This window comes from Pocillopora damicornis, chromosome 7 (genome assembly GCF_964200805.1).
Source record: "Pocillopora damicornis chromosome 7, jaPocDami1.2, whole genome shotgun sequence".
NCBI classification, from domain to species: Eukaryota; Metazoa; Cnidaria; class Anthozoa; order Scleractinia; family Pocilloporidae; genus Pocillopora; species Pocillopora damicornis.
In genome coordinates, this window is record NC_142676.1 from 8,395,899 (window position 1) to 8,415,866 (window position 19,968).

The following is a 19,968-nucleotide window of genomic DNA, read 5'->3' on the forward strand; positions in this document are numbered from 1 at the left end:
TCCTCTGACGCATTTCACTTCACACACACCCTCCCTCCATTCCCCTGGCTCAATTTCTGCCGTTATATCGGATTCAATCTTCGAACCTCTCTCGTTAGTTCGAGGGAGATCAACTCTGCTGACCGCGCCCGTTGCAGTGCCTTTTGGGTCTGGGGTAGGGTAAGTGTTCGGTTACCAAGTCAGTTGAAGGATTCTAAAGATGGTGGCGCAGATTTCGTACTCAAAATATCTGCTGATCGCTTTACCTGCTGTCGCTTTGGTGGGTTTTGCTGCGCTATGGTGGCAGAGAAAGGAGAAAAAACGGTCCTATCATGAAGTGGGGCGGGTTTCTAGCCTGATCATTTATCCCGTGAAATCTTGCAAAGGAATTCCTGTGGATGATGTTAAGTGTTACAAAATAGGAATGGAATATGACAGGTTAGACAGGAGAGATTTCACCATGAACCAGTGAACAAAAATGCTCTGACATTGCTGTGAAAAGGCTCCTTTTAGTCAGTAAGATCGTGAGAATAAAGGAAATAACAGCCATATATCAAAGATGCTAATGGACAACTTGCCAATATCATTGGAAATGTATAGAGAACAATGTGGAGACTATATATTCATTCAGATTTTAGAATGTAAAACTTTTAAACTTTGTTAAATAATGAATCACATTGCTCTTCCCATGACTTTGCCTTATAAAGATAACATTCATGAAAATTTGTTGCATAGAAGATTTAGGCGGGTGAAGGCATCACCGTACCACGTGAGGGATGGTTTAACTGTAGATCTAAGAAAATTTAGATTTGAGGTATTACTTGAGTTTACAAATGAATTTTTTCTTTTTCAACAGGCGTTGGATTCTAGTGGATGCCAATGATACCTTTGTGTCCCAGCGTAAAGATCCAAAGCTAGCACTGATTGTTCCTCGGTTTGAGGATGGAAAATATCTTTGTCTTGATGCTCCAGGAATGGAAACTTTGAAACTAGACATACGATTACATGTAGCTGCAGATGAACAAGAATACAAGAGGATAAAGTAAAACATGTTCATTGTGTACAGGTTATTGTTAGCAAATGTTATAGGTATATGATCTATACAAGCAAGGTGTGTTGCTTTGGAGCATGTCCTTCTAGGGTGGCCCTGGGACAAGCTCTCTCTTCCCCCCCCCCCCCCCCAGAAAAATTTGAAACTTCAAACTCTCTGATGTGTGATTTCCAGCATATTATGACCAATTTTAGTGCTTTATTTTACTTCTTTTCTGTCACTGATCACAATTTGCAAAGCAACTAGCACAAAATAGTCTGACAGCCAACAGTTTTTCACTGCCTATACATTTCTAATTAATTTTAAGGAAAGAATTTCTGTGCACTGTACACAAACCTGGTGGTCTGTTCTTGGTTTTCTTTAGGTTTCAAGTTTTATTTAATATGTATTTTTTTTTTATTACGGTGAGCAGTGAAAATTTAGCAGATTTCAAGTTTGTGGGATTTTGTAGAAAATCAATCTAGTCAAATCAATCCTCTATATGCAAAATACGGTAAAAAAGTGAGTTAAATATTATTTCAATTTCTTTTTATTTACATTTGCATTTAACTCTGATTTGTTTTTTTTTTTTGTTTTAACTAATCCAGGGTTTGGAGGGTTTATGGAGAAGGTCTCTATTGTGGAGATGAAGCAGCAGAGTGGGTATCTACTTTTTTAAATAAACCTGGATATAAGATGTATAAACTTTCCAAACCAAGAGTGATATATGAAGATGACAAGTGGGGTGATGTTGCTCTTCCAGGTGACAAGGTAAATATAACATAACAAAAGGGATCAGATGTGTATAGAACAGTCTTGTTGGCTGCGTGTGGAAGATGCAGTAGCCTACAAGTAACAACACCCTCCTCCTCACAAAGATAAAATGGAGGCCAGGGAGCCCCTGTGCCACTTTTGGGGAGGGTGTGGCTACACCTAGGCTAAAGACGCAGTGTTCTACTTGTCAGTGTACTGAATTCTGAGTCGAGGTCTGGGTCCAAGACCTGGTTAGGTGAATGTGTGGTGTTCTTGGACAAAACTCTTCACTCTCACAGTACCCCCCTCTCCCTCTCTCTCTCTCCACCCAGGAGTATATAAATGGGTCCTGGCAAATTATCAGGGAAGTCTGTTGAAATGTAGGGGCTAACCTTGCGATGGATTTGCACCCCATCCAGGGGAGGGCAAAGGGCTTGTGTACAGACTTTCCTTTTACCTTTTGTTGGCCATGTTGGACCACATAATGGATGCCCTCAAAGTCCAGAACCATCTGACATTTTTGATTAAGGAAGAAAAATGGCGAGGCTAAGAATGGAAATGATTGCAATGCTACATAAAGCAACCTTTTAGTTCATGCAAGATGTAACTAAAGTATATTTATTTATTTCTGTTCTGTTCCTTTATTACACCCATTTTGAAATCACTGATGGTCCCTGTAATCTGATTGGCTCTAATTGGTGCGATTTATTCACAAATTGCACCATTTTTGGCTTTAAATCGCATCTTTTCCCCAGCCAATTAGGAGGCTACACTAAAAACAAAACAACCAATCAGACTTCAAGGCTTGTTTAAAGTAACCGATCATATTGCGATTTCAAAACGGATGTAATAAAGTGGTAATTGAACCTCGTGTTGTGCAATTTTGGTCTGAAATCATACTTGTGATTTCAAATCGAACTCACGCTGCGCGCTCGTTCAATTTTGGAATCACGCTTATGATTTCAGCCCAAATTGCACTCCACTCAGTTCAATTACCATTATGAATCATAATCGTTTAGTGTCCCAAGGATGTTGCAGGATCATTAGTAAAAGCTGTTTAACTCTTAGAGTAAGACTTACCTCATTTATTTTTCTTCTTTACATCTTATATATCTTGTTTGTTGTTCAATCCAGGCAGCATTTGGAGATTTTGCTCCATACTTGATTGCAACTGAGGCCTCATTAGAAGCTGTGAATACTGAACTTTCATCTCCTGTGACAATGGAAAGATTCCGTCCCAATGTTGTGGTTGAGGGTATGAAGGCATTTGATGAGGTCAGTATGTCAATCCATTCTGTGATATCGCATAAAAATTGATTAGACTTTCATTATGGTCACACTTTTTCCCTTTTTTACAGGACAAGTGGGCAGCTAAGATAATAAAAGTTGGAGATGTTGAATTTAGATTCCTGAAACGATGTGGAAGGTTAGTCAGTCATAAAATACATTGAAAAATAGCATCAAAAGTGTCAGTGGCTATCTTGAAAGTTAGTTTTGGTCAGAGTAGGGTTTTTAATAAAAGTTGATTATCAGTAGTCTATACTGCTGCCTGTAAGACTTGTGAGGAGGATCTTTGGGTTTTGCTTTACAGCCCTTTTCCAGGCACAGCTGCCTAGTGCACCATTGGCAGCAGCATATGGAAAAGGTGTTTGAAACCCATGTCAAGGGTAGAAAACACAAGAATTGGGAGAGAAACTTTAATCCAGCTAACAATGATGTGAATCAGCAAGAAACGCAGGCTACATGTGAAGCTAGAACTGGAATTTTATACTGGGTCCATCACAGTTTATCGGTCCATACCTTTTTCTCTCTATGAAATCTCCCTTTTTACCAGTTATGCCCCTGGGCCATGAATATTACAAAGAGGAACCTCTTACAAGCTCACTTAAACATTCAAGAATCTACATGCACTTCCTGGCTTATATTGTATAAACTAGCATTTTATGTAACAGTTGCCTTGTAATGTTGGTTGCATAAAACTCAATTGCAGTTTGTGTGAATGTTGGCTAATTTTGCATAGCTTATTTGTCATTTTTCAATATAAAGTTACCCAGTATTTCTGATTTCCAGTTTCTGAATTGTTTACAAAGGTGTCAGTTAACAACAGTGAATCCTGACACAGGCGAAAAAGAAGGAGATGAACCTTTGGCAACTTTAAGAAGGTAATTGTTTCTCTATCCCATCACCAACAATTTTTTGACTCAGGTTAACAAAGATTTGAGTCAGCAGAATTTCAAATCGACAGTTTACCTTGCAAGGGTTTAGCCCTTATTCTACAATACAGAAATGAATGCATACCATACTCCACTGGCGGTTCATGTAAGCACTGAAATCCAACTGAGGATAAAAATGATTTTCATATTAAATTGATTGACCATATTGTAAAATTTCACTTTGTAGTGTCATTTGGACTGTGCTCTTTTCAAAAATATGGCTTTTAACCACAATCTGGCAGGAACTGATCAAAAGGCATCAGAGATTTGGATACTTTCCAGCTACTTATTGAGAATTTTCTGGCTAATTTTTAAGATCGGAGAGCTTTTTTGTTAATTTTGAGACATGGAGAAAAATTAGTATGTTGCTACGTTTATCAAACTTATTTTCCCTCCCAAGAGTAAACAAGACATAACTTCTCCCTCCACATTTAATACATTATCAAAGGAACAATGTCAGCACAAAATCTGCACACCTACCCCTCCCCTTACCCAACATTAACCTTAACTTAGGCCAGGGGATGGGTTAGTGGGGAGTTGTTCAGATACAGGCATTGATCCATATCATACAGGCATTGATCCATATCATTCACATTATTGATAAGACAGTAGGTATTGACTAGGGGACTATATTTTATCCAACACCAAATTCTCAGTGCTAAAATTATAAGGAATTGTGGCAGATGGTAATGAGAATTACTATGAATTGAAAACAGATTGAGATCTTGGTATTGGAAGGTTTAATCATTTCATGTAATGTGCAATCTTAAGATGAAATCATTGCTTTGGGTTGGTTGCTTTCTAGTTGACCCCTTGTTGATGAGCTGATGCCTAAGGATACACTTAATTCTGCTGACAAATGCAACTTTTAATTTATTTTCAGAATAAGGCTTCCAGAAGACAGAGACCCAAGACAAGGAAATGCCCCTCTTTTTGGAGTTCTTGTTGCCCCTCATGGCAATACAGTGGGAGTTATAAAGATTGGAGATGCTGTCATGGTTTCAGAATAACTGCAATTTTAATAACAATAAATATTTAATTGTGTTGCTTAATATTTAATTTTGCAAGTGTAGATAAAGCGTTGCTCTGAATAGAAACATTACAGTGTGGCAGATTTGGGGTATGTCCCTTTTTATTTATTTATTTATTTATTTATTTTTTTTTTTTTACAGTAAGCCAAAATTATTTTACAGCTTTTTACCTGATAATATCCTTCAGTAGGAATGCAAATTTGGGCTGAAAGGTTTATCATTAACATATTGTATTTACATTTTGTTCCAATCAGACTGTTTTCGCTCAGACAATAACTCACCTATTATTTAGAACTGTTTTTTTGTTTGTTTTGTTTTGTTTGTTTCATATTCTCAGATTTCATGAGCATGTCACTGAATGAACACCACCTCTGCACTCACTATTTTTCCCTTTGAGGAAGTGGAAACAAAATCTCAATTTAATAGATTGATTTATTCACTGATTTTTGTTACAGGGGAGGGAATAGTGTATTTGCTATAAGAAGTTCTTATTTAATATTTAAGCCATGCTTTAAGTGGGTCTATTAATTAAAATGAAGGGTTCAGTTCTTATTTAAATCTGATGGTTTAATTATGCAAACATGTTAAATGTGAAGTATCTTAATGGTGTTTGGGTTTGTAATAACTTGGGGATACGAGAAAAAGGGCAGGTAGCTTAATTGTATTGTGGAATAGTCCAGCTTCTCATGAAAACATGGAGTGAGGTTGGTTATACTTCCTCGTGCAGAAAGTAAAGTTATGGGAACTACCAATAAATAAAAATTGTATTTGCCAATATTGTTTGTTTTGCATTGACAGGTATAAACTTACTGAGGTCTCGGTAAAGATGTCCAAAATTGAAACTACCACAAAATGAATTAATTCTTTGACAAACTGGACCTCCTGCTTCCTTCTTTCAAACTCAATGTTTCGTTGCCTGTATTTTGACTGAAAAAGCCTTGCAGGCTTGTCAAAACACAACACAACTCATAAAAATACTCAGCAGTACTACACACCAAAATGTCTGATAAAATAAATTTACTGTATTCACAGCTTAGGGTCCAAGGGTCTGTATCGCTCTGCTACAAAAATTACCACCAGACAAGAAAGAACAGTTTTCAACTGATTTTAATGTGTGTTATGGAAAGATAGACAACTATGTGATTTTGAACACCCAGATAAAGTTACAGTATAATCAATACAACCTTAGACTTGAGTTGCTGTCTTTACTTTTTAAAAGCTATGCATTTTTTGCAGCTCTTTCTGAAATCAAACTTGTTATAGAACATAAGGATGATAAGGAATGTTTCCTTCCCTGATGGCTCAAGACCAAATCATGACAGTGTCTCCCTGGTGTATGACCCCCATGCCATCTGTGTCTGGAGCAGCATTGATCCCAAACAGAGGGGATCTGTCATATCGTGGATCTCTATCTTCAGGAAGCCTTATTCTGGAATAAGTTGAAAAAACAAATTAAATATGCCATAAGGTTTAGTTGATTTTGATATTTCATGTAGTGATCACCACGTGTCAAAAGAAAGGGTGAAAACTGTTGGGAATTGTCACCCACATATATGTTCTACCAATCACCTTTCTTTCTTAAGAAAATTTAGAAGAGGAAAAGAAAACATTGAATTAAGTGAGATGCTTTTTTTAAGAGCATAGCTAGATTTTGAATTTCAGTTGTACCTTCGCAAAGTTTTCAAAGGTTCTTCTCCTTTTTTCTCTCCTGTTTTTGGATTAACAATTGGCAGACTGCACCTTTTAAAGAAAGATAGTTGTGATCAATCAATATTGTAATGTCAATAATTTCTAGTTTTGTAGCAAATACAAGTACAGTGTTTAGGAAATTATCACCTATTGAGCATTAGCTTTGAATATAAAAAATATGGCTCGTACAACATATTGAAAAGCTTACCTTGCACAGTTGTTTAGGTATCGAAACACCACATCCCCTATTTTGATTTTTCTTCCACCCTCCCATTTGTCCTGAAGAGGAATTAAAATTTTATTTTAGGTTTGACTAAAGATGGCAAAAATTTAATAACAGCTTACTAACAAGACATTTCATTTAAATGTCTGCAAACAGTTAAGAGCCATGTCAATTGAAATTTTTCTATGAGGTGTCACATTGTAGGTCAAAATAATCATAATGAATGAAAACATACCCTGAGTTGATCAAGCTGCATTTTTAAGAATCAGGACATTGAAATTCAAAAATTGATGTAAATGTTCATGATGATTTTATGACCACAGCTATAAAGAAGGTGAAAATTGGTTTGTTGAAAAACTGACCTCCTCAAATGCATTTAAGCCATTGACCACAATGTTAGGCCTGAATCGTTCCATTTCCAAAGGTAATGAAAGTTCTTGATTCAGTGAAGCCAAGCAAGCTTCAGCAAGAATCATGTATGGAGCAAAATCCCCAAATGTTGCCTGTTAATTTAAGACAAAAAGTAAACTGATCTGGCAAAGATTTAATGTCAAAATATACATAACACATGCCATACTTAATTCTTTCCTCCCTGAACACTTAAATTATCATCAAAACTTCAAGATCTGTTTTTTTCTTGAAAAAGCACCCATGCTCTAATAAGGGCCCTCCCTCGAGTAAGCATCCTCCCTCAGCCATAATGTCAAACAAGTGCTGCTGCAGCCCCTCCCTTACACCTCCCTCGATTTCTTAATAGTAGGGATACAAGGAAAACCTGTCTCTGTCACCACTTCATTTATAAACTTTTAGGCTTAATCTACAGCGGAATCAGCACAGAGGAATAACCACAGGCCACCCAGAGAAGAGAAGCTTCTCCTATGTACATAGTAAACCTTGAAATGGATAACATGCTAAAACGGGTTCTTTCCAACATGGTAAGCAGTCAGATAACAAGCAATGCACTGTGGAGGTCAGATGAGGTAATTTTATTAAGAATTTGGCTGTGTTTTTTTGTTCCTAAAAGCAGTCATAAATATTCCATACAAACTCTTATAATTTTGCAATGACTCCCATTTTGTAAGATGATCATCTGACCGCTGGAGCCTGGGCTTCCTGTGGTATAACAGGTGCCCGATTGATTAAGTACCCTCCTTCCAATGAGCACTTTTTACATAAGCACCTGGCAATGATTTGAAGAAATTTGGAAGTATTTTATAATCTCTTTAATAAGTCTTAAAAACTTTCCAAATCACCTAAAAAGTAACTGAACAATTGTAAGTTTGATTAATTAGATTCCAAAGAGATGACGTTAACTACTATCAGTAAAATAAAAAAGAAACTGTGTTTCATTACCTGGTCTCCAGCCTCTCCAATGTCACTCCACTCATCATGTGTCCTTATCACTCGAGTCCTGGACAACTTGTACATCTTATAACCAGGTTTATTCATGTATTTAGAAAACCACTCTGAGGCTTCATCTCCTACATACTGGCCCTCTCCTTCCATTCCAAATATTCTGTGTGGTTTGTGAAAATAATTATTTACTATAATACATTATTTTAAGGTGTTGGAAGAATGATGGGTAGATTAGACAAGTACATAACCAATTTTAAATTAAGAATTATTACAAATATTTTAATTGCACTCACTTAATTCGTTTGAATTCCCTTTGATCCACTGGTAGCTGTATTTCCAGTTTCAACATTTCCATTCCAGGAGCATTCAGGCAAAGATATCTGCCATCCTCAAAATGAGGAACAACAAGCGCTAATTTTGGATCTTTTCGCTGTGTAATAAAGTTCCCTTTCGCATCCAGAACGATCCAATGCCTTTGAAAATTTAAAACGTAGATAATTAAATAATAGAACTCTGATTCAGAGCTCTCGGCTCTTCTCTACCCTTCTCTTCCCCCCCCCCCCCCGCTTCTACCCCCCTCCCTTCCTTCCCATGCTCCCCAAATTACAAACTGGGCGTCTCTAGTTCAAACATTCATCATATGGGTGACTCAAGAATGCCGAGGTGTCACGCAAATGCAATCTTTGCTTGTCACGTTCCGATGTTGACCATACCGGTCGATATTAGACACCGATACATAGCTTTCTAAAATACCGCTTTCTTTTCTTTGTTGTTGTTTTGTTTTTGTCTTTGTTTGTTTGCTTGTTTGTTTTCTCGGAGAAAAAGGATCAACTGATGGAGAAAGTTGCGTAATAACCGACCCTGTTGTGACATCATTTCAAAACAAACCTGGCGTTGAATTGGCACAATGCCAGTATTATAATCATTTTATTTTATTGATTTAAGTAACTAGGAAATTGAATGCGAACCGTGTTAAATAAATTAACAACTTAAACGTTGTACTATAAGCATGCAGCAGCGGCAGCATTTGAGATCGAAGAGACCAAGTTGTTTTCATGAAACGAAATAATACCTTATACGTCCCAAATTTCAGTGTAATTTGATCTCTGATTTCATCGGTTTATTTAATCGTTGCACACGAATTTCGAAGATATTCATTTTCCAATGCTTTCATGTACCACGTTTTCGATGCTTCCATTGCCATCTCCTATATTTGCTTCTATCTACCGTGTATCGATTACTGTATGCATAATCTCCTACTGTTATTTTATTGCAGGTTGTTAGTCAAGCGATTCGAACAATCGATCTCCAGTGTACTTATCGTCCGCCACGAACGTTTAGAAAAAACTAGTCGAGCCCTAGCAAACTGAGGAAGTTCTAATCTACCTATACGATGATTAATTTTTTCTTTTTTGAATAAGAGCAATCCCAGGCCAGAAGTTTTGTTTTGCGTGCAATGTGCACGGTTGACCGAATAATTAGAAACAAGAACTACCTGAATTTGACAGCGCGTCGAATCAAATCAGTCGCACCTTGTAGATGTTTCCAGAAAACGAATTTAAAGAGGTACAAGGCTTTGAGATAAACTTTCTGAGGTAAAGAAGAAATCTAGAACTTAAACTTCACCTGTCATACTCCATTCCTTCTTTGAAACATTTGACGCTGTCCATACGGATACCTTTGCAAGATTTCACCGGGTAGACGAACAGACCAGTAACACTCCCCACTTCCTTAAAGGAGCGACTTTTCACATGCTGTTTCCACCAAAGTGCAGCGATGCCTGCTATAGTTACAACAGGCAAACCAATCAATAGATATTTGGATTGTGGAACCATCTTGTATTGACCTCGAATTCAGACGCAAGCTCAGGGTAAAAGCACCGGCTGGTGGGGTGGTGAATCGGAGGGCATGGGCGAGATTGGATTTAATTTGTCTCGAGGTGGGTAGGAGGGGTGGGGAGAGGGTAAGTGGTAAATGGGCTGGCCTTGGTTTTGAGATTTCCCCTCAGAATTTTTTTGATTTAGAAGTGTTGACCAGTTACCGAGGTTTCCGTTACCCGTTTGAAACGTAACTGGGTAAAGAGCGGATGCTTTCGTTTTGTTTTATGATGGACAAAGTGCAATGTATGGTCTTACAATCCTACAGCAATGAATGAGCTCCTGTTTACAGATAAATCATTCAGGAAAACATTTAAAAAAGTGAATAGTTGACGTTCATTTTGAAAATCTTTTAATTTCTTCAAAGGCGAACCCTAGAAGACCAAATATATGTAGATGTTTGCTTTTGGATCACGTCACCCCACCTACCTTTCCACCCCTTCCCGACTGGAGGAGACACGGAAGCATGAACCCCATTACTTGCTTTCCATTTCCGGGAAACAAAAATTCCAAATTTTCTTGGTTCTGGGCATGAGTTGGCATATGTGCACTATCAAGACAGCATGTTTATTGACTTGAAGCAATTCAGTACGAAGAAGGAAAAAGTAAAATCACAACTATTTATCAATTCAATTTTCCTATTTACTCTTGTACGGGGTAGGTGATTGATTTTGTGAAGACATGTGCTGGAAGATCTAGAGAAACACTGTTCTTGACAGCTTAGAATAAATCCTAAAGTATCTTATCTGTTTGTCTTTTATTTGGCCGAGAGGCAAAAGGAGAGAAGAGGCTGTTAACATTGATGTATGTCAGGTCTCGAGAATGCATGAAGCTCTGTCCAGACTGCGTTTTGTTATGTTAACCCAGAACAAGAGAAAATAGTAAATTGATAATTATTAGTCATTTTCCTTGTCCAGAACGATAGCGTCACGCAACTGTACCATATCGCCCGGACGTGACATAAACGTTACGCCATATTCACGCAAATCGACAACGTTACAATATGGGCTCATTTCATTCACGATTGTGGAAAATTACTCTTCCCGTTTCGTTGCCTTTACTTGCATTTGCGTATCTTCGTTGGAGGCAAATGCAAGTGAAAAAGATCGAACTATTTAGGCAAGTAGGTTATGTGTCCGGGCTATTTATCTATCCCGTCAAATCATGCGCAGGAATTGAGCTGGAAAATGCTATGTGTTTTACAGAAGGCATACAATTTGACAGGTATATTGAATTCATTAGATCATCCCCATTGCACCGTGTTTATTTATGTTTGTTTTTGTGATATTGACTCTTACAAGTTGTTTTTCAATAACCACTTATTCCTTCATAAAGCGACTGATGACAATCGAAAACAATATCTCTCTAGTTAACACAGCTCACGCGCAAACAAGTTATCCAAAAGATCCTAGATTTAAAAAAAATTATGATGAAAAGAAAACCAATGAAAGCAAATGGAAATCCACGAGATCCGAAAACCACACAACCCTGCGGCATTGGCTTTTAATGATCTCCAATCTCAATCGATTAATTGTTGAGACTATCGTTTGTTGTCATTGATTGTTATTGGTTACCATTGAAAACGCAAAGCAATCTGTAGTTAAATGGCAACTTTTGGCTCTCTCTCATAGGAATTGGGTGGTAGTTGACCGAAATGACAAGTACCTTACTTCGGTGGACAAACCAGTGTTGGCCCAAGTGGTTCCACACTTTGAAGATGGCAAACTTTGTCTCAATGCCCCTAGTATGGACACTCTGAGAATTCCTATTCAGCTGGACACCAAGGAGTTTAAAGACCTCAAGTATTAAACTTTACCTTTATTGTACAACATTCTTGCAGAGGTTCACATTTCTTGGATTTGTTAATGCACTGAAAATCGGCAATCTCTCTAAGATTCCTGAAGACCCCTGCATAATTAGTTCAGGATCAATATCAACCTTGTACATGCAATTGGCTCATTCATGGATGATGATGATGATATTGATGACAAATATTATAATTATCATCAGTATTATTATATTATCATCATTAAAATATGATCCTGAATGTATTATTCATGGTTAACTTTAGGGTACTGAGAATCTCATCCAAGAGTTGCTATGTTGGAGATGAAGCTTCTTTATGGTTTTCAACTTTGCTGAACAAAGCAGGCTGCAAAATGTATCAAATTCATGAACCCCGAGATTCCACAAAAGATACAAAATGGGGCAATCTAGCATCACCTGGAGACAAGGTAGGTTCAGAAATTGTCCATTTTTGTTCTGGTTTGTCAAATTGTGAAATTCAGGTACCAACTTGATTTTTAGATACTTCAGTTGAAAGGGTATGTGGGGGCTGTCCTGGTGTACCGGTACACGAGGGAATTCCTTTTGTTTTCATAACCATACATGGAGTTATGACGCAGTTCGTTAATGTTTCCTTCCATTGTGTACCGGTACACGAGGACACAACCGGGTATGTGGCAAACAAGCTACCTGAAAGATCTCGGGTAGATTGTTATATTATTGGTTCAAATGGTCTATTCCTTGTGAAACACAGGAGATGGTCTCAACAAAGTGATAGCTTTCATGGCTTATGGTTAAAATTTTGACCATTAACTTTCTCCCTTTTAAAAGAAAACAAAATTGTGGTATAATTTTTTTTCAACTGTTGGTTAAAATTTTTCAATTTTTACACCTAGCAGCTGAATTTTTTTGAGATAATAGTAACAGTGTATTTAAGGAGAGGGGGGTGGAAAGATGTTTTGAGGTAAGGGGTAAGAGGGGGTCAGAGGCGGGGAGGGGTTATTACATGAAGCTTTTTTAATTTGAACTTTATAAAATTTAATTGAACAGGTTCTTTGGGTAAAACCCTTGCAAACTTTTAATAACCTGATAACTTTTACTTCTTATTTTCCCCTAAGTTTATAGCTTTTCAATCAATAGAAGCATTTTAGTCACTGAGAACCTCACCCTTCAATCTTGCGAAATCTTATTATCTCCAATAATACTAGAGCTCAGTAAACTTTTCTATTGACTTTTCTATCAACTTTTCTATCAGCTTATTTGCGTTTTAGTCTATGCCATGAGTTTTCAGCACTGACAATAATTTTTTCACCTAAAATCATTTACTGGTAATTATGATTAGATTATATCAAATTGACCAATTTGTGTCTTATTTTGGCTATACAAGAGGTGTTCAGCACAGCGTTTTTTTCACCCAAGACCATTTATCTTTTAATTGTAATTAAATTATACCAAATTAATGTTGTAGAATTTAGAGTTCAATATCAATATCTGAGCAAGTTCTGCACACCTACCCCTCTCCTAGCCTAACAATAAAGCCATTTTGTTTTCAGTTGTCTGTTGTTGGATCAGGGGAGGGGTAGGTGTGTAGTCTCTGATACTGATATATTGATCGCAATTCAGTTTCACTCTCTCTTTAAATGTTCTTATTGGGTAGGTGGGTTATGCAAGTTTTGCAGCATATCATATGACTACAGAGTCATCACTAGTGGAACTGAATGGGATTTTGAAATCCCCCATTGGGATGGATAGATTCCGTGCTAATGTTATCATTGGGGGCACTGAGCCTTTTGCCGAGGTTTGTTACTTTAATGAATTTAAATTTCTTGTCTCAGATCTTTTCCTTTGTAACTATATTACAACAAAGTCAACTCTTTACAGTGAACATCAGTATGCACATTCTCCTTACTGTTCTCTATACATTACATGAGATTTGAACAAGGAGAATTTGTTTAACAATCAAGAGCTTCTGTAGGTGGTCATCATTTCCTTTATTCTCATAACCTTAATGTCTGATACAGTGGTGATAAATTGTAAGGAGAAATTAGATGCTTGTCACTCTTAGGAGTTAAAGGGTTAACCCTTTACACCCTAACATCAGTAAGCATATTCTCTATAATGTTTACCATACGTTTTCTAAGGTGCTGTCTGGGTGAATTTGTGGAACGATCTAAAGCTTCTTTAGTTTGTGGTCAATTCCTTTATTCTTGTGACCTTATTGTTTGATTCAAGGGGGTGATACACCATGGAAAAATTGGTTACCAATTGCTCTTTGGGCTAAAAGGGTTAACCTGTTGACTGTCTTCTCGGGACATTATACCATATTTTATCCTAGAAGATCTGTATAAGATAAAAAATTGCATTTCAACAGTTTTGTAGAACTGCAGTGTAATGTTCAGTGCAAAACTTGTATGTTTTGGGATTGTACAGCACTCGGGGTAAGTGCATCCATGTTAGCTAACTGTATTTTTACTCATTTTAAGGATCACTGGCACCAAAAATATCTCAAGATAGCAGATATTAGGTTTAGAACTCTCAAGGACTGTGGAAGGTAAATATTTGTTCAAGTTTTCAAGAAGTAGATGAGGTTGCATGAGCTTTGTTGCCTTGGGTAAGATGCCTATGACTTGGGCTTGAACTCAGAATCACTAAGCAGATATGGAGTTTGATGTTTAAAATGGAACAGTATGCCAGCATTTTCCTGGAGGCCATCACTAGTCTCACTTAATATAAACCAAATTTTGTCAAATAAACACCTGGGTGCAAAATTTCAGCTCATAAGGAGGGGTGCTTATTCTGAAGAAGGGCACTTAATGGAGGGGGGGGGGGGCTTGTTGAGAAAGTATTAGCCTGTACTGATCCTGCTGTATTTGAAGCTTAAAATGTGAACTTAAATTGGCAAGAGAAACAGGTCTCCTCTGTATCCCCACTGTTTAAGAAAGGTACTTGTACTTGGTACTCAATGGCTAAGGGGGGTTGGCACTTAAAAAGAGCAATGGAGGACAACCATATTCTGTACGTTCAATGAGTTATTCAACATTGTTTTCCAAAGATGTACCCAGATCATCATAGATCCTGAAACTGGGATAAAGAATGGACTTGAACCACTCTCAACTTTGAGAAGGTGAACCAAAAAATTACTTTCCTTTTAATCAATATCATTATTGTGAAACTTGTTACTTCATTGCACTTGACTAAGGGCATAGCACAGTTCCTTGAAGTGTTTAACATTCCTTGTGGAATTCAAGAGTTTTCAACTTTATGTTGATGTGTCAGCTGTGATCAATAGGGTTAAAATGTAATTATTTTTTCCTCTACCAATGTTTGCAAACAAGGACCATATTCCTTTGTCATTGTGGAATCAGAGAAAAATTGTGACCAACAACTCTTAAGTAATCCAGTGAAAGAAATTTAATCCAAATGAGAAAGTAATTTGATAATAAGTCAATCTGAATTAATGTCACCATATGAGCAATTAGGGACCTACCCCTCCCCTAACCCAACATCAACCCTGACATGTTATCAGTTGACTGGTGTTGGGTTAGGGGAGGGGTGAAAAATCCAGTTTTAATTCATTTTTTTATTGCTCTGGGTATAAAGATCATACTGAGGAGAAATGATTGAGGAAGCATCTTATTTCTTTCTAGGACAAGATTGCCTCAAGACAGAGACCCAAGACATGGTAACGCTCCTTTCTTTGGGATTCAGATGGCTCCAGATTGTGAAGGAAATATCAAGCTTGGAGACCCTGTGTTTATCTCCTGTTGATCAATCTTTAGAGGGGCAAGAGATTAGAGGGGAGAGGGGGTTTTGTTTATCAAATGTGAAATATGACTGGGGGGGGGGGGGAGCAGTGAGAGCAGTGAGTGTCAGATGTGAGATATGCCACAAGAAGCTGTAAATGGGGAAGCCCAATCAGGGCAGTACTTCAACCAATTTTGTTTTGAATTCTTTTCTAATCTACAGAAAAACAGTCTTACTTTTCATGCACATTCAATATGCTATCGCACAAGCTGGGAAAACTGGGTCATGTTGACTCTGCCACTCCAATAACCTTCCCAAAAATTATCAAAACAGAATTCAGAGTTATTCTCTCCTGTCAAGTCCATCTCTTTCCTTTTTGTTCTTACATTTTGTTCTAAAATGTTTTATTTATTCAATGACTATTATGCAAGATTAATGTCAAATCATATGACAATGGATCATTTTGATCAAATTGTCTTTAGCAAGAGACAATTAAGTTCTGCTGTTTCATGAAGATTCTGTGAAAATCAAGTGGAACAAGTAAAATCCTATATTTTTATTTTTTAAGTCAACGAAAATTTGTATTTAACAGGGTACTCCCTAGTATTTAATCAATAGTACTTTACTGATCTGGAGCATATCTGAGTACAATGAAACTTTGTTAAAAGGTACAAGACTGTATCAATAAATGTATCATATCTGATCACTATTATTAACACTGTTTTTCTTTTTGAACCCTTACTCCTAGAAGTGATAAACATGTAACTTCTCCCTAAAAAAATCCAAACATTACCCAGCAAACAGGTAATGAGAATACTCAAACTTGTCAGTTAGAAGTTATCTTGATCTAACAGCAATTCTCATAACTTATTTACAAATAGACATGTTGTAGCTGAAGGGGGGAGATAACAATCAGATCTTAGGAGTTAAAGGGTTACAGGGTTATTGGTTAGTACACATAAGCACCACCCAACAAAATCTGCTTACCTAACAGAGGAATAAACTTGCTCTAGACACCTGGAGAGTATTTTTCTTGTGTGCAGTTGGTTGTTTGGGGTTAATTAACAGCCGCAAGAAATTTGGAATGGCAGTTTTCTGAGGATTGATCCCTCTTTGAAGCAATTAGCCACATATAAATGGTTTATTCTCAAAATTTACTATCATGGTTAATCATTGATGACAGGTTATTGCTGTTCTTAATGCCCACTGGTGTAGGCCATCACTGCCTTACATCAAATCAATGAGTAAATAAGCCATCTATTTCACCTCCTTCTAATTGCAAAACCACACACAGATCAAAACCAAAATGTGCAACCATCATGAATATTTAAGTTCAAATGGTACTGGCTCCATAGTAGTAGTTGTAGAGATCTTCAAACATATAACACACTTTGAAACAGTACTTTTTACTCAAGTTAGTCAAGTATAAAAAGGGGTTAACAAGAAACAACCCCTGAAAAACTGTTCACTTCCAGACAACGAGTGGGATTTTCAAGATGGCACACAATATCAGGATCTTGCACAGAAGTAAACTTGGAAGTGGTATCAATTGTTAAAATCCTTTAAACAGTTACTCTATAAGCTTCTTGGCGATAAAGAATCGTCGCAAGTAGAAAAGTTGCCATGTTGCTAGACCAAAGAGACACAAAATGGAGAAAATACTGAAGTATAACACTCTGGAATAAGTAGATTCTGCAAAGTTAAAACAAAAACACCTCATTAGAACTGAGTAAGAAGTAACTTCTCCCTATAACATAGAAGAAAGTTCTCGTGACTGATTAAGGAAATTTCTAGCAGTTAGAGGGATGAATGAACAATCAGATGTCTGCAGTAAGAAGGTTTAGTGCATTGTGATTTACCTTTTGACATGAGTCTGTTTTTGTGTATGAACAGGAGCTTATTATATCACAAAAAAACTGAGACAGAAATTATCCAATACAAACTTCACAGACACTCCATAACAAAGAAAAACTAAATGTACAAGTACATCTGTTAGTAGTAGTATTTGTAGAGATATTTGCCTAAATTTAAATCGATCAACATTATTCTCCACTGAAGCTTAATCAATGAAGACAAAGAAAAAGAAACCATAAACAGAAAATACTGTATATCTGACTATAAAATAAAAGAAACACCTTTTAAGGTGTCCATACTTTAGAAAGCAAGTTCAAGTTCCTTACCATTGGTATCTCTCATCTCTTGTTCCCTTTGCCTCATGTAAGCAAAATCATTTACAATAGCATCACCTAAATCTTCCAGCCTCTTGAGTTCCACTTCCATGGGCTTGAGCTTTTCAGCCTTTGCCAACTATTTTTTGGGAAAAACAAGAAGTCAGCTAATGATTTACAATATCTACTTTATCTCAAAGAAGCATTTCCCACTGATGAGATAAAGTCAGCTTTGGTAGTTTTAGTACTGAATGCAGCATGATTCTAATTTCTTGTTGGTTTAAAACTTTGAACACAATTCATTTGTACTTACTTTTGTCTTGCATTCTTAACCAATAATAAATAAATCATGAGGGTGTTAGGAGAACATGGGAAAAGATTGTAATCCTATCAGTTAGTAACAAGCAATTTACAAACTTTTCAAGTCAAAGAAGGATATAATGCCAGTTAACCAAGAGAAAGTGCCATCTAATGCTTTTAAAACATAAACTTCAATTTTCTATGCATTAACAAATGCAATAATAGTTCTTTTTAACCAATCAGTGCAGCAGTACCTCAGTTATTTCATGAAGTACCATACCGTAACTTGTATTATGAAACATCAACTTGTTTTCAAAAACCTGTTTTACGTGTACATCAAACTACTGCAAAGATTTCTTTCACAACTTTGGATCCAGTAGTCAGAATCAATCTTGAAATCAGATTTAGTAAAAGCAAAACACCCTTCCAGAGCATTTATTTGAAAGAAGGACCATTTTGTTCAAAGGAGGAGATTCATAACATTATCAAATAGAAACAAAAGGAAAGTCTACAAACATTTAACAGTAATAATAGCTTACATCTTCATAATTCTTTGCTTCTACTCCATGCTTCACACTCAAGAAAACCTCACGATCAATTCCTCCTCCGGCTGTCCCTATAATTTAGTAGAAAAGAGACAAAAAAGGTGTATTACCATTTTTTTGAGTGAATCGCCATCACTTTTTATCTACATATACTTTTAACAGAGACTTAATGTAATATTTCTAAATACATGTACCTGAGCAGACCACTAAGTAATCAAATTGCTCTGGGTTTGAGATCAAAGTTAAGGTTATTATTGATCAAGTTATAAATAATGTGTACATGTAAACCTCAATAGTGCTTTGGAGAGACACAAGTGCAACTGTTGAAATACATTAATGGCATCATCAAGTTCGAGGAATATGAAAATCTTGCTCTCAAAATTTTCTCTTTACATGTATATGAATATTACTTTCTGTAGAAAAAATCTGTTTGTTCATTGTATCGCAGTTATAAGAATGAATGAACGTTTAATCATTTGTCTCATGATGAGCAGTCAACATCAATATTTAAGACTCAAGGCACTTGAAGAGAGTAACTCTTAATCAGAAGGGCAAGGAATTATCCTTCCCTTATGACATTTTCTCTCCCTTAGCATTTGTCTTATCTCGTGCAAAATTCAATGCCGTATCATTCATAGTGTACCTTCACTTTCTAGGCAAACTTTATACATATCATAGTCGTCCGTTGTAAAAGCAAATTTCCCCTTGCTTGCATCTTCTCTCTTGTATAGGACATGTCCAGTTGAATCACTCACCTACAAAAATTAAAGGGGAGCGTACATTCATGAAAACCCTTTAGCATCGATCTACCATGCACATAATGCACGAAATTAACCTGCGGAAATAATTTAAAAATAAAAGCACCACAGGCTCATAGATAGAGGCCATATGCAATGCAGAAATTTCTACGGTCTTCAAACCCACCGTCAAGTGCGTTTTCATGTGTGGAGCGTCCGATAACTTATATTCACCGGTCACTAAGACATCTTTGTGTACTTCCTCTCTCAGACACTTCTCTTGTCCGGGCGGCAAAGTGAACGAAATAGAGCTTACTAAGGCAAAATATTCCAACGAAACAAAAGGTAGAACTAAGAAGATTGATAACGGACTCATTTCAGAAACGTAGAGTATTTCAAGACTAAATAAAAGTCTTGATTTCGGGCATCAATACGACTTTCAAAATGGAGGGCGACGTGGCATAAAGAGGGAGAAAGAAGATACGGGAATTCTTTTGTTTGATGCAGACCGCTGATCAAGCACGGGCAATTAGATGAG

General features: G+C 36.8%; 4 protein-coding genes across 4 annotated transcripts; 2 read left to right on the top strand and 2 right to left on the bottom strand.

Annotated features, from left to right (window-relative positions):
• Positions 1–169: 169 nt before the first annotated feature.
• On the top strand, positions 170–5,781 carry LOC149042387 (mitochondrial amidoxime reducing component 2-like). The gene is made up of 7 exons (XM_089212971.1): positions 170–417; positions 836–1,021; positions 1,618–1,780; positions 2,897–3,037; positions 3,121–3,188; positions 3,853–3,924; positions 4,859–5,781. Exons 1-7 carry the CDS (start codon positions 200–202, stop codon positions 4,983–4,985), a joined length of 975 nt encoding a protein of 324 aa, XP_089069097.1. The 5' UTR covers positions 170–199; the 3' UTR covers positions 4,986–5,781.
• Positions 5,782–6,095: 314 nt separating this feature from the next.
• Positions 6,096–10,205, bottom strand: LOC113682659 (mitochondrial amidoxime reducing component 2). Its single transcript, XM_089212974.1, has 7 exons — positions 9,901–10,205; positions 8,568–8,747; positions 8,272–8,434; positions 7,281–7,421; positions 6,904–6,974; positions 6,675–6,746; positions 6,096–6,435 (listed from the first exon to the last, which is right to left on the bottom strand). The coding sequence occupies exons 1-7, from the start codon at positions 10,107–10,109 to the stop codon at positions 6,309–6,311; spliced, it is 963 nt and encodes a 320-aa protein (XP_089069100.1). The 5' UTR covers positions 10,110–10,205; the 3' UTR covers positions 6,096–6,308.
• A 61-nt stretch (positions 10,206–10,266) lies between these two features.
• LOC113682658 (mitochondrial amidoxime reducing component 2) lies at positions 10,267–16,400 on the top strand. The gene is made up of 7 exons (XM_027199823.2): positions 10,267–11,375; positions 11,783–11,953; positions 12,223–12,385; positions 13,594–13,734; positions 14,420–14,487; positions 14,989–15,060; positions 15,584–16,400. The coding sequence occupies exons 1-7, from the start codon at positions 11,155–11,157 to the stop codon at positions 15,702–15,704; spliced, it is 957 nt and encodes a 318-aa protein (XP_027055624.2). The 5' UTR covers positions 10,267–11,154; the 3' UTR covers positions 15,705–16,400.
• Positions 16,222–19,928, bottom strand: LOC113682672 (transmembrane emp24 domain-containing protein 10). Its single transcript, XM_027199841.2, has 5 exons — positions 19,618–19,928; positions 19,337–19,448; positions 18,688–18,764; positions 17,861–17,987; positions 16,222–17,372 (listed from the first exon to the last, which is right to left on the bottom strand). Exons 1-5 carry the CDS (start codon positions 19,804–19,806, stop codon positions 17,251–17,253), a joined length of 627 nt encoding a protein of 208 aa, XP_027055642.2. The 5' UTR covers positions 19,807–19,928; the 3' UTR covers positions 16,222–17,250.
• Between the last annotated feature and the right edge of the window lie 40 nt (positions 19,929–19,968).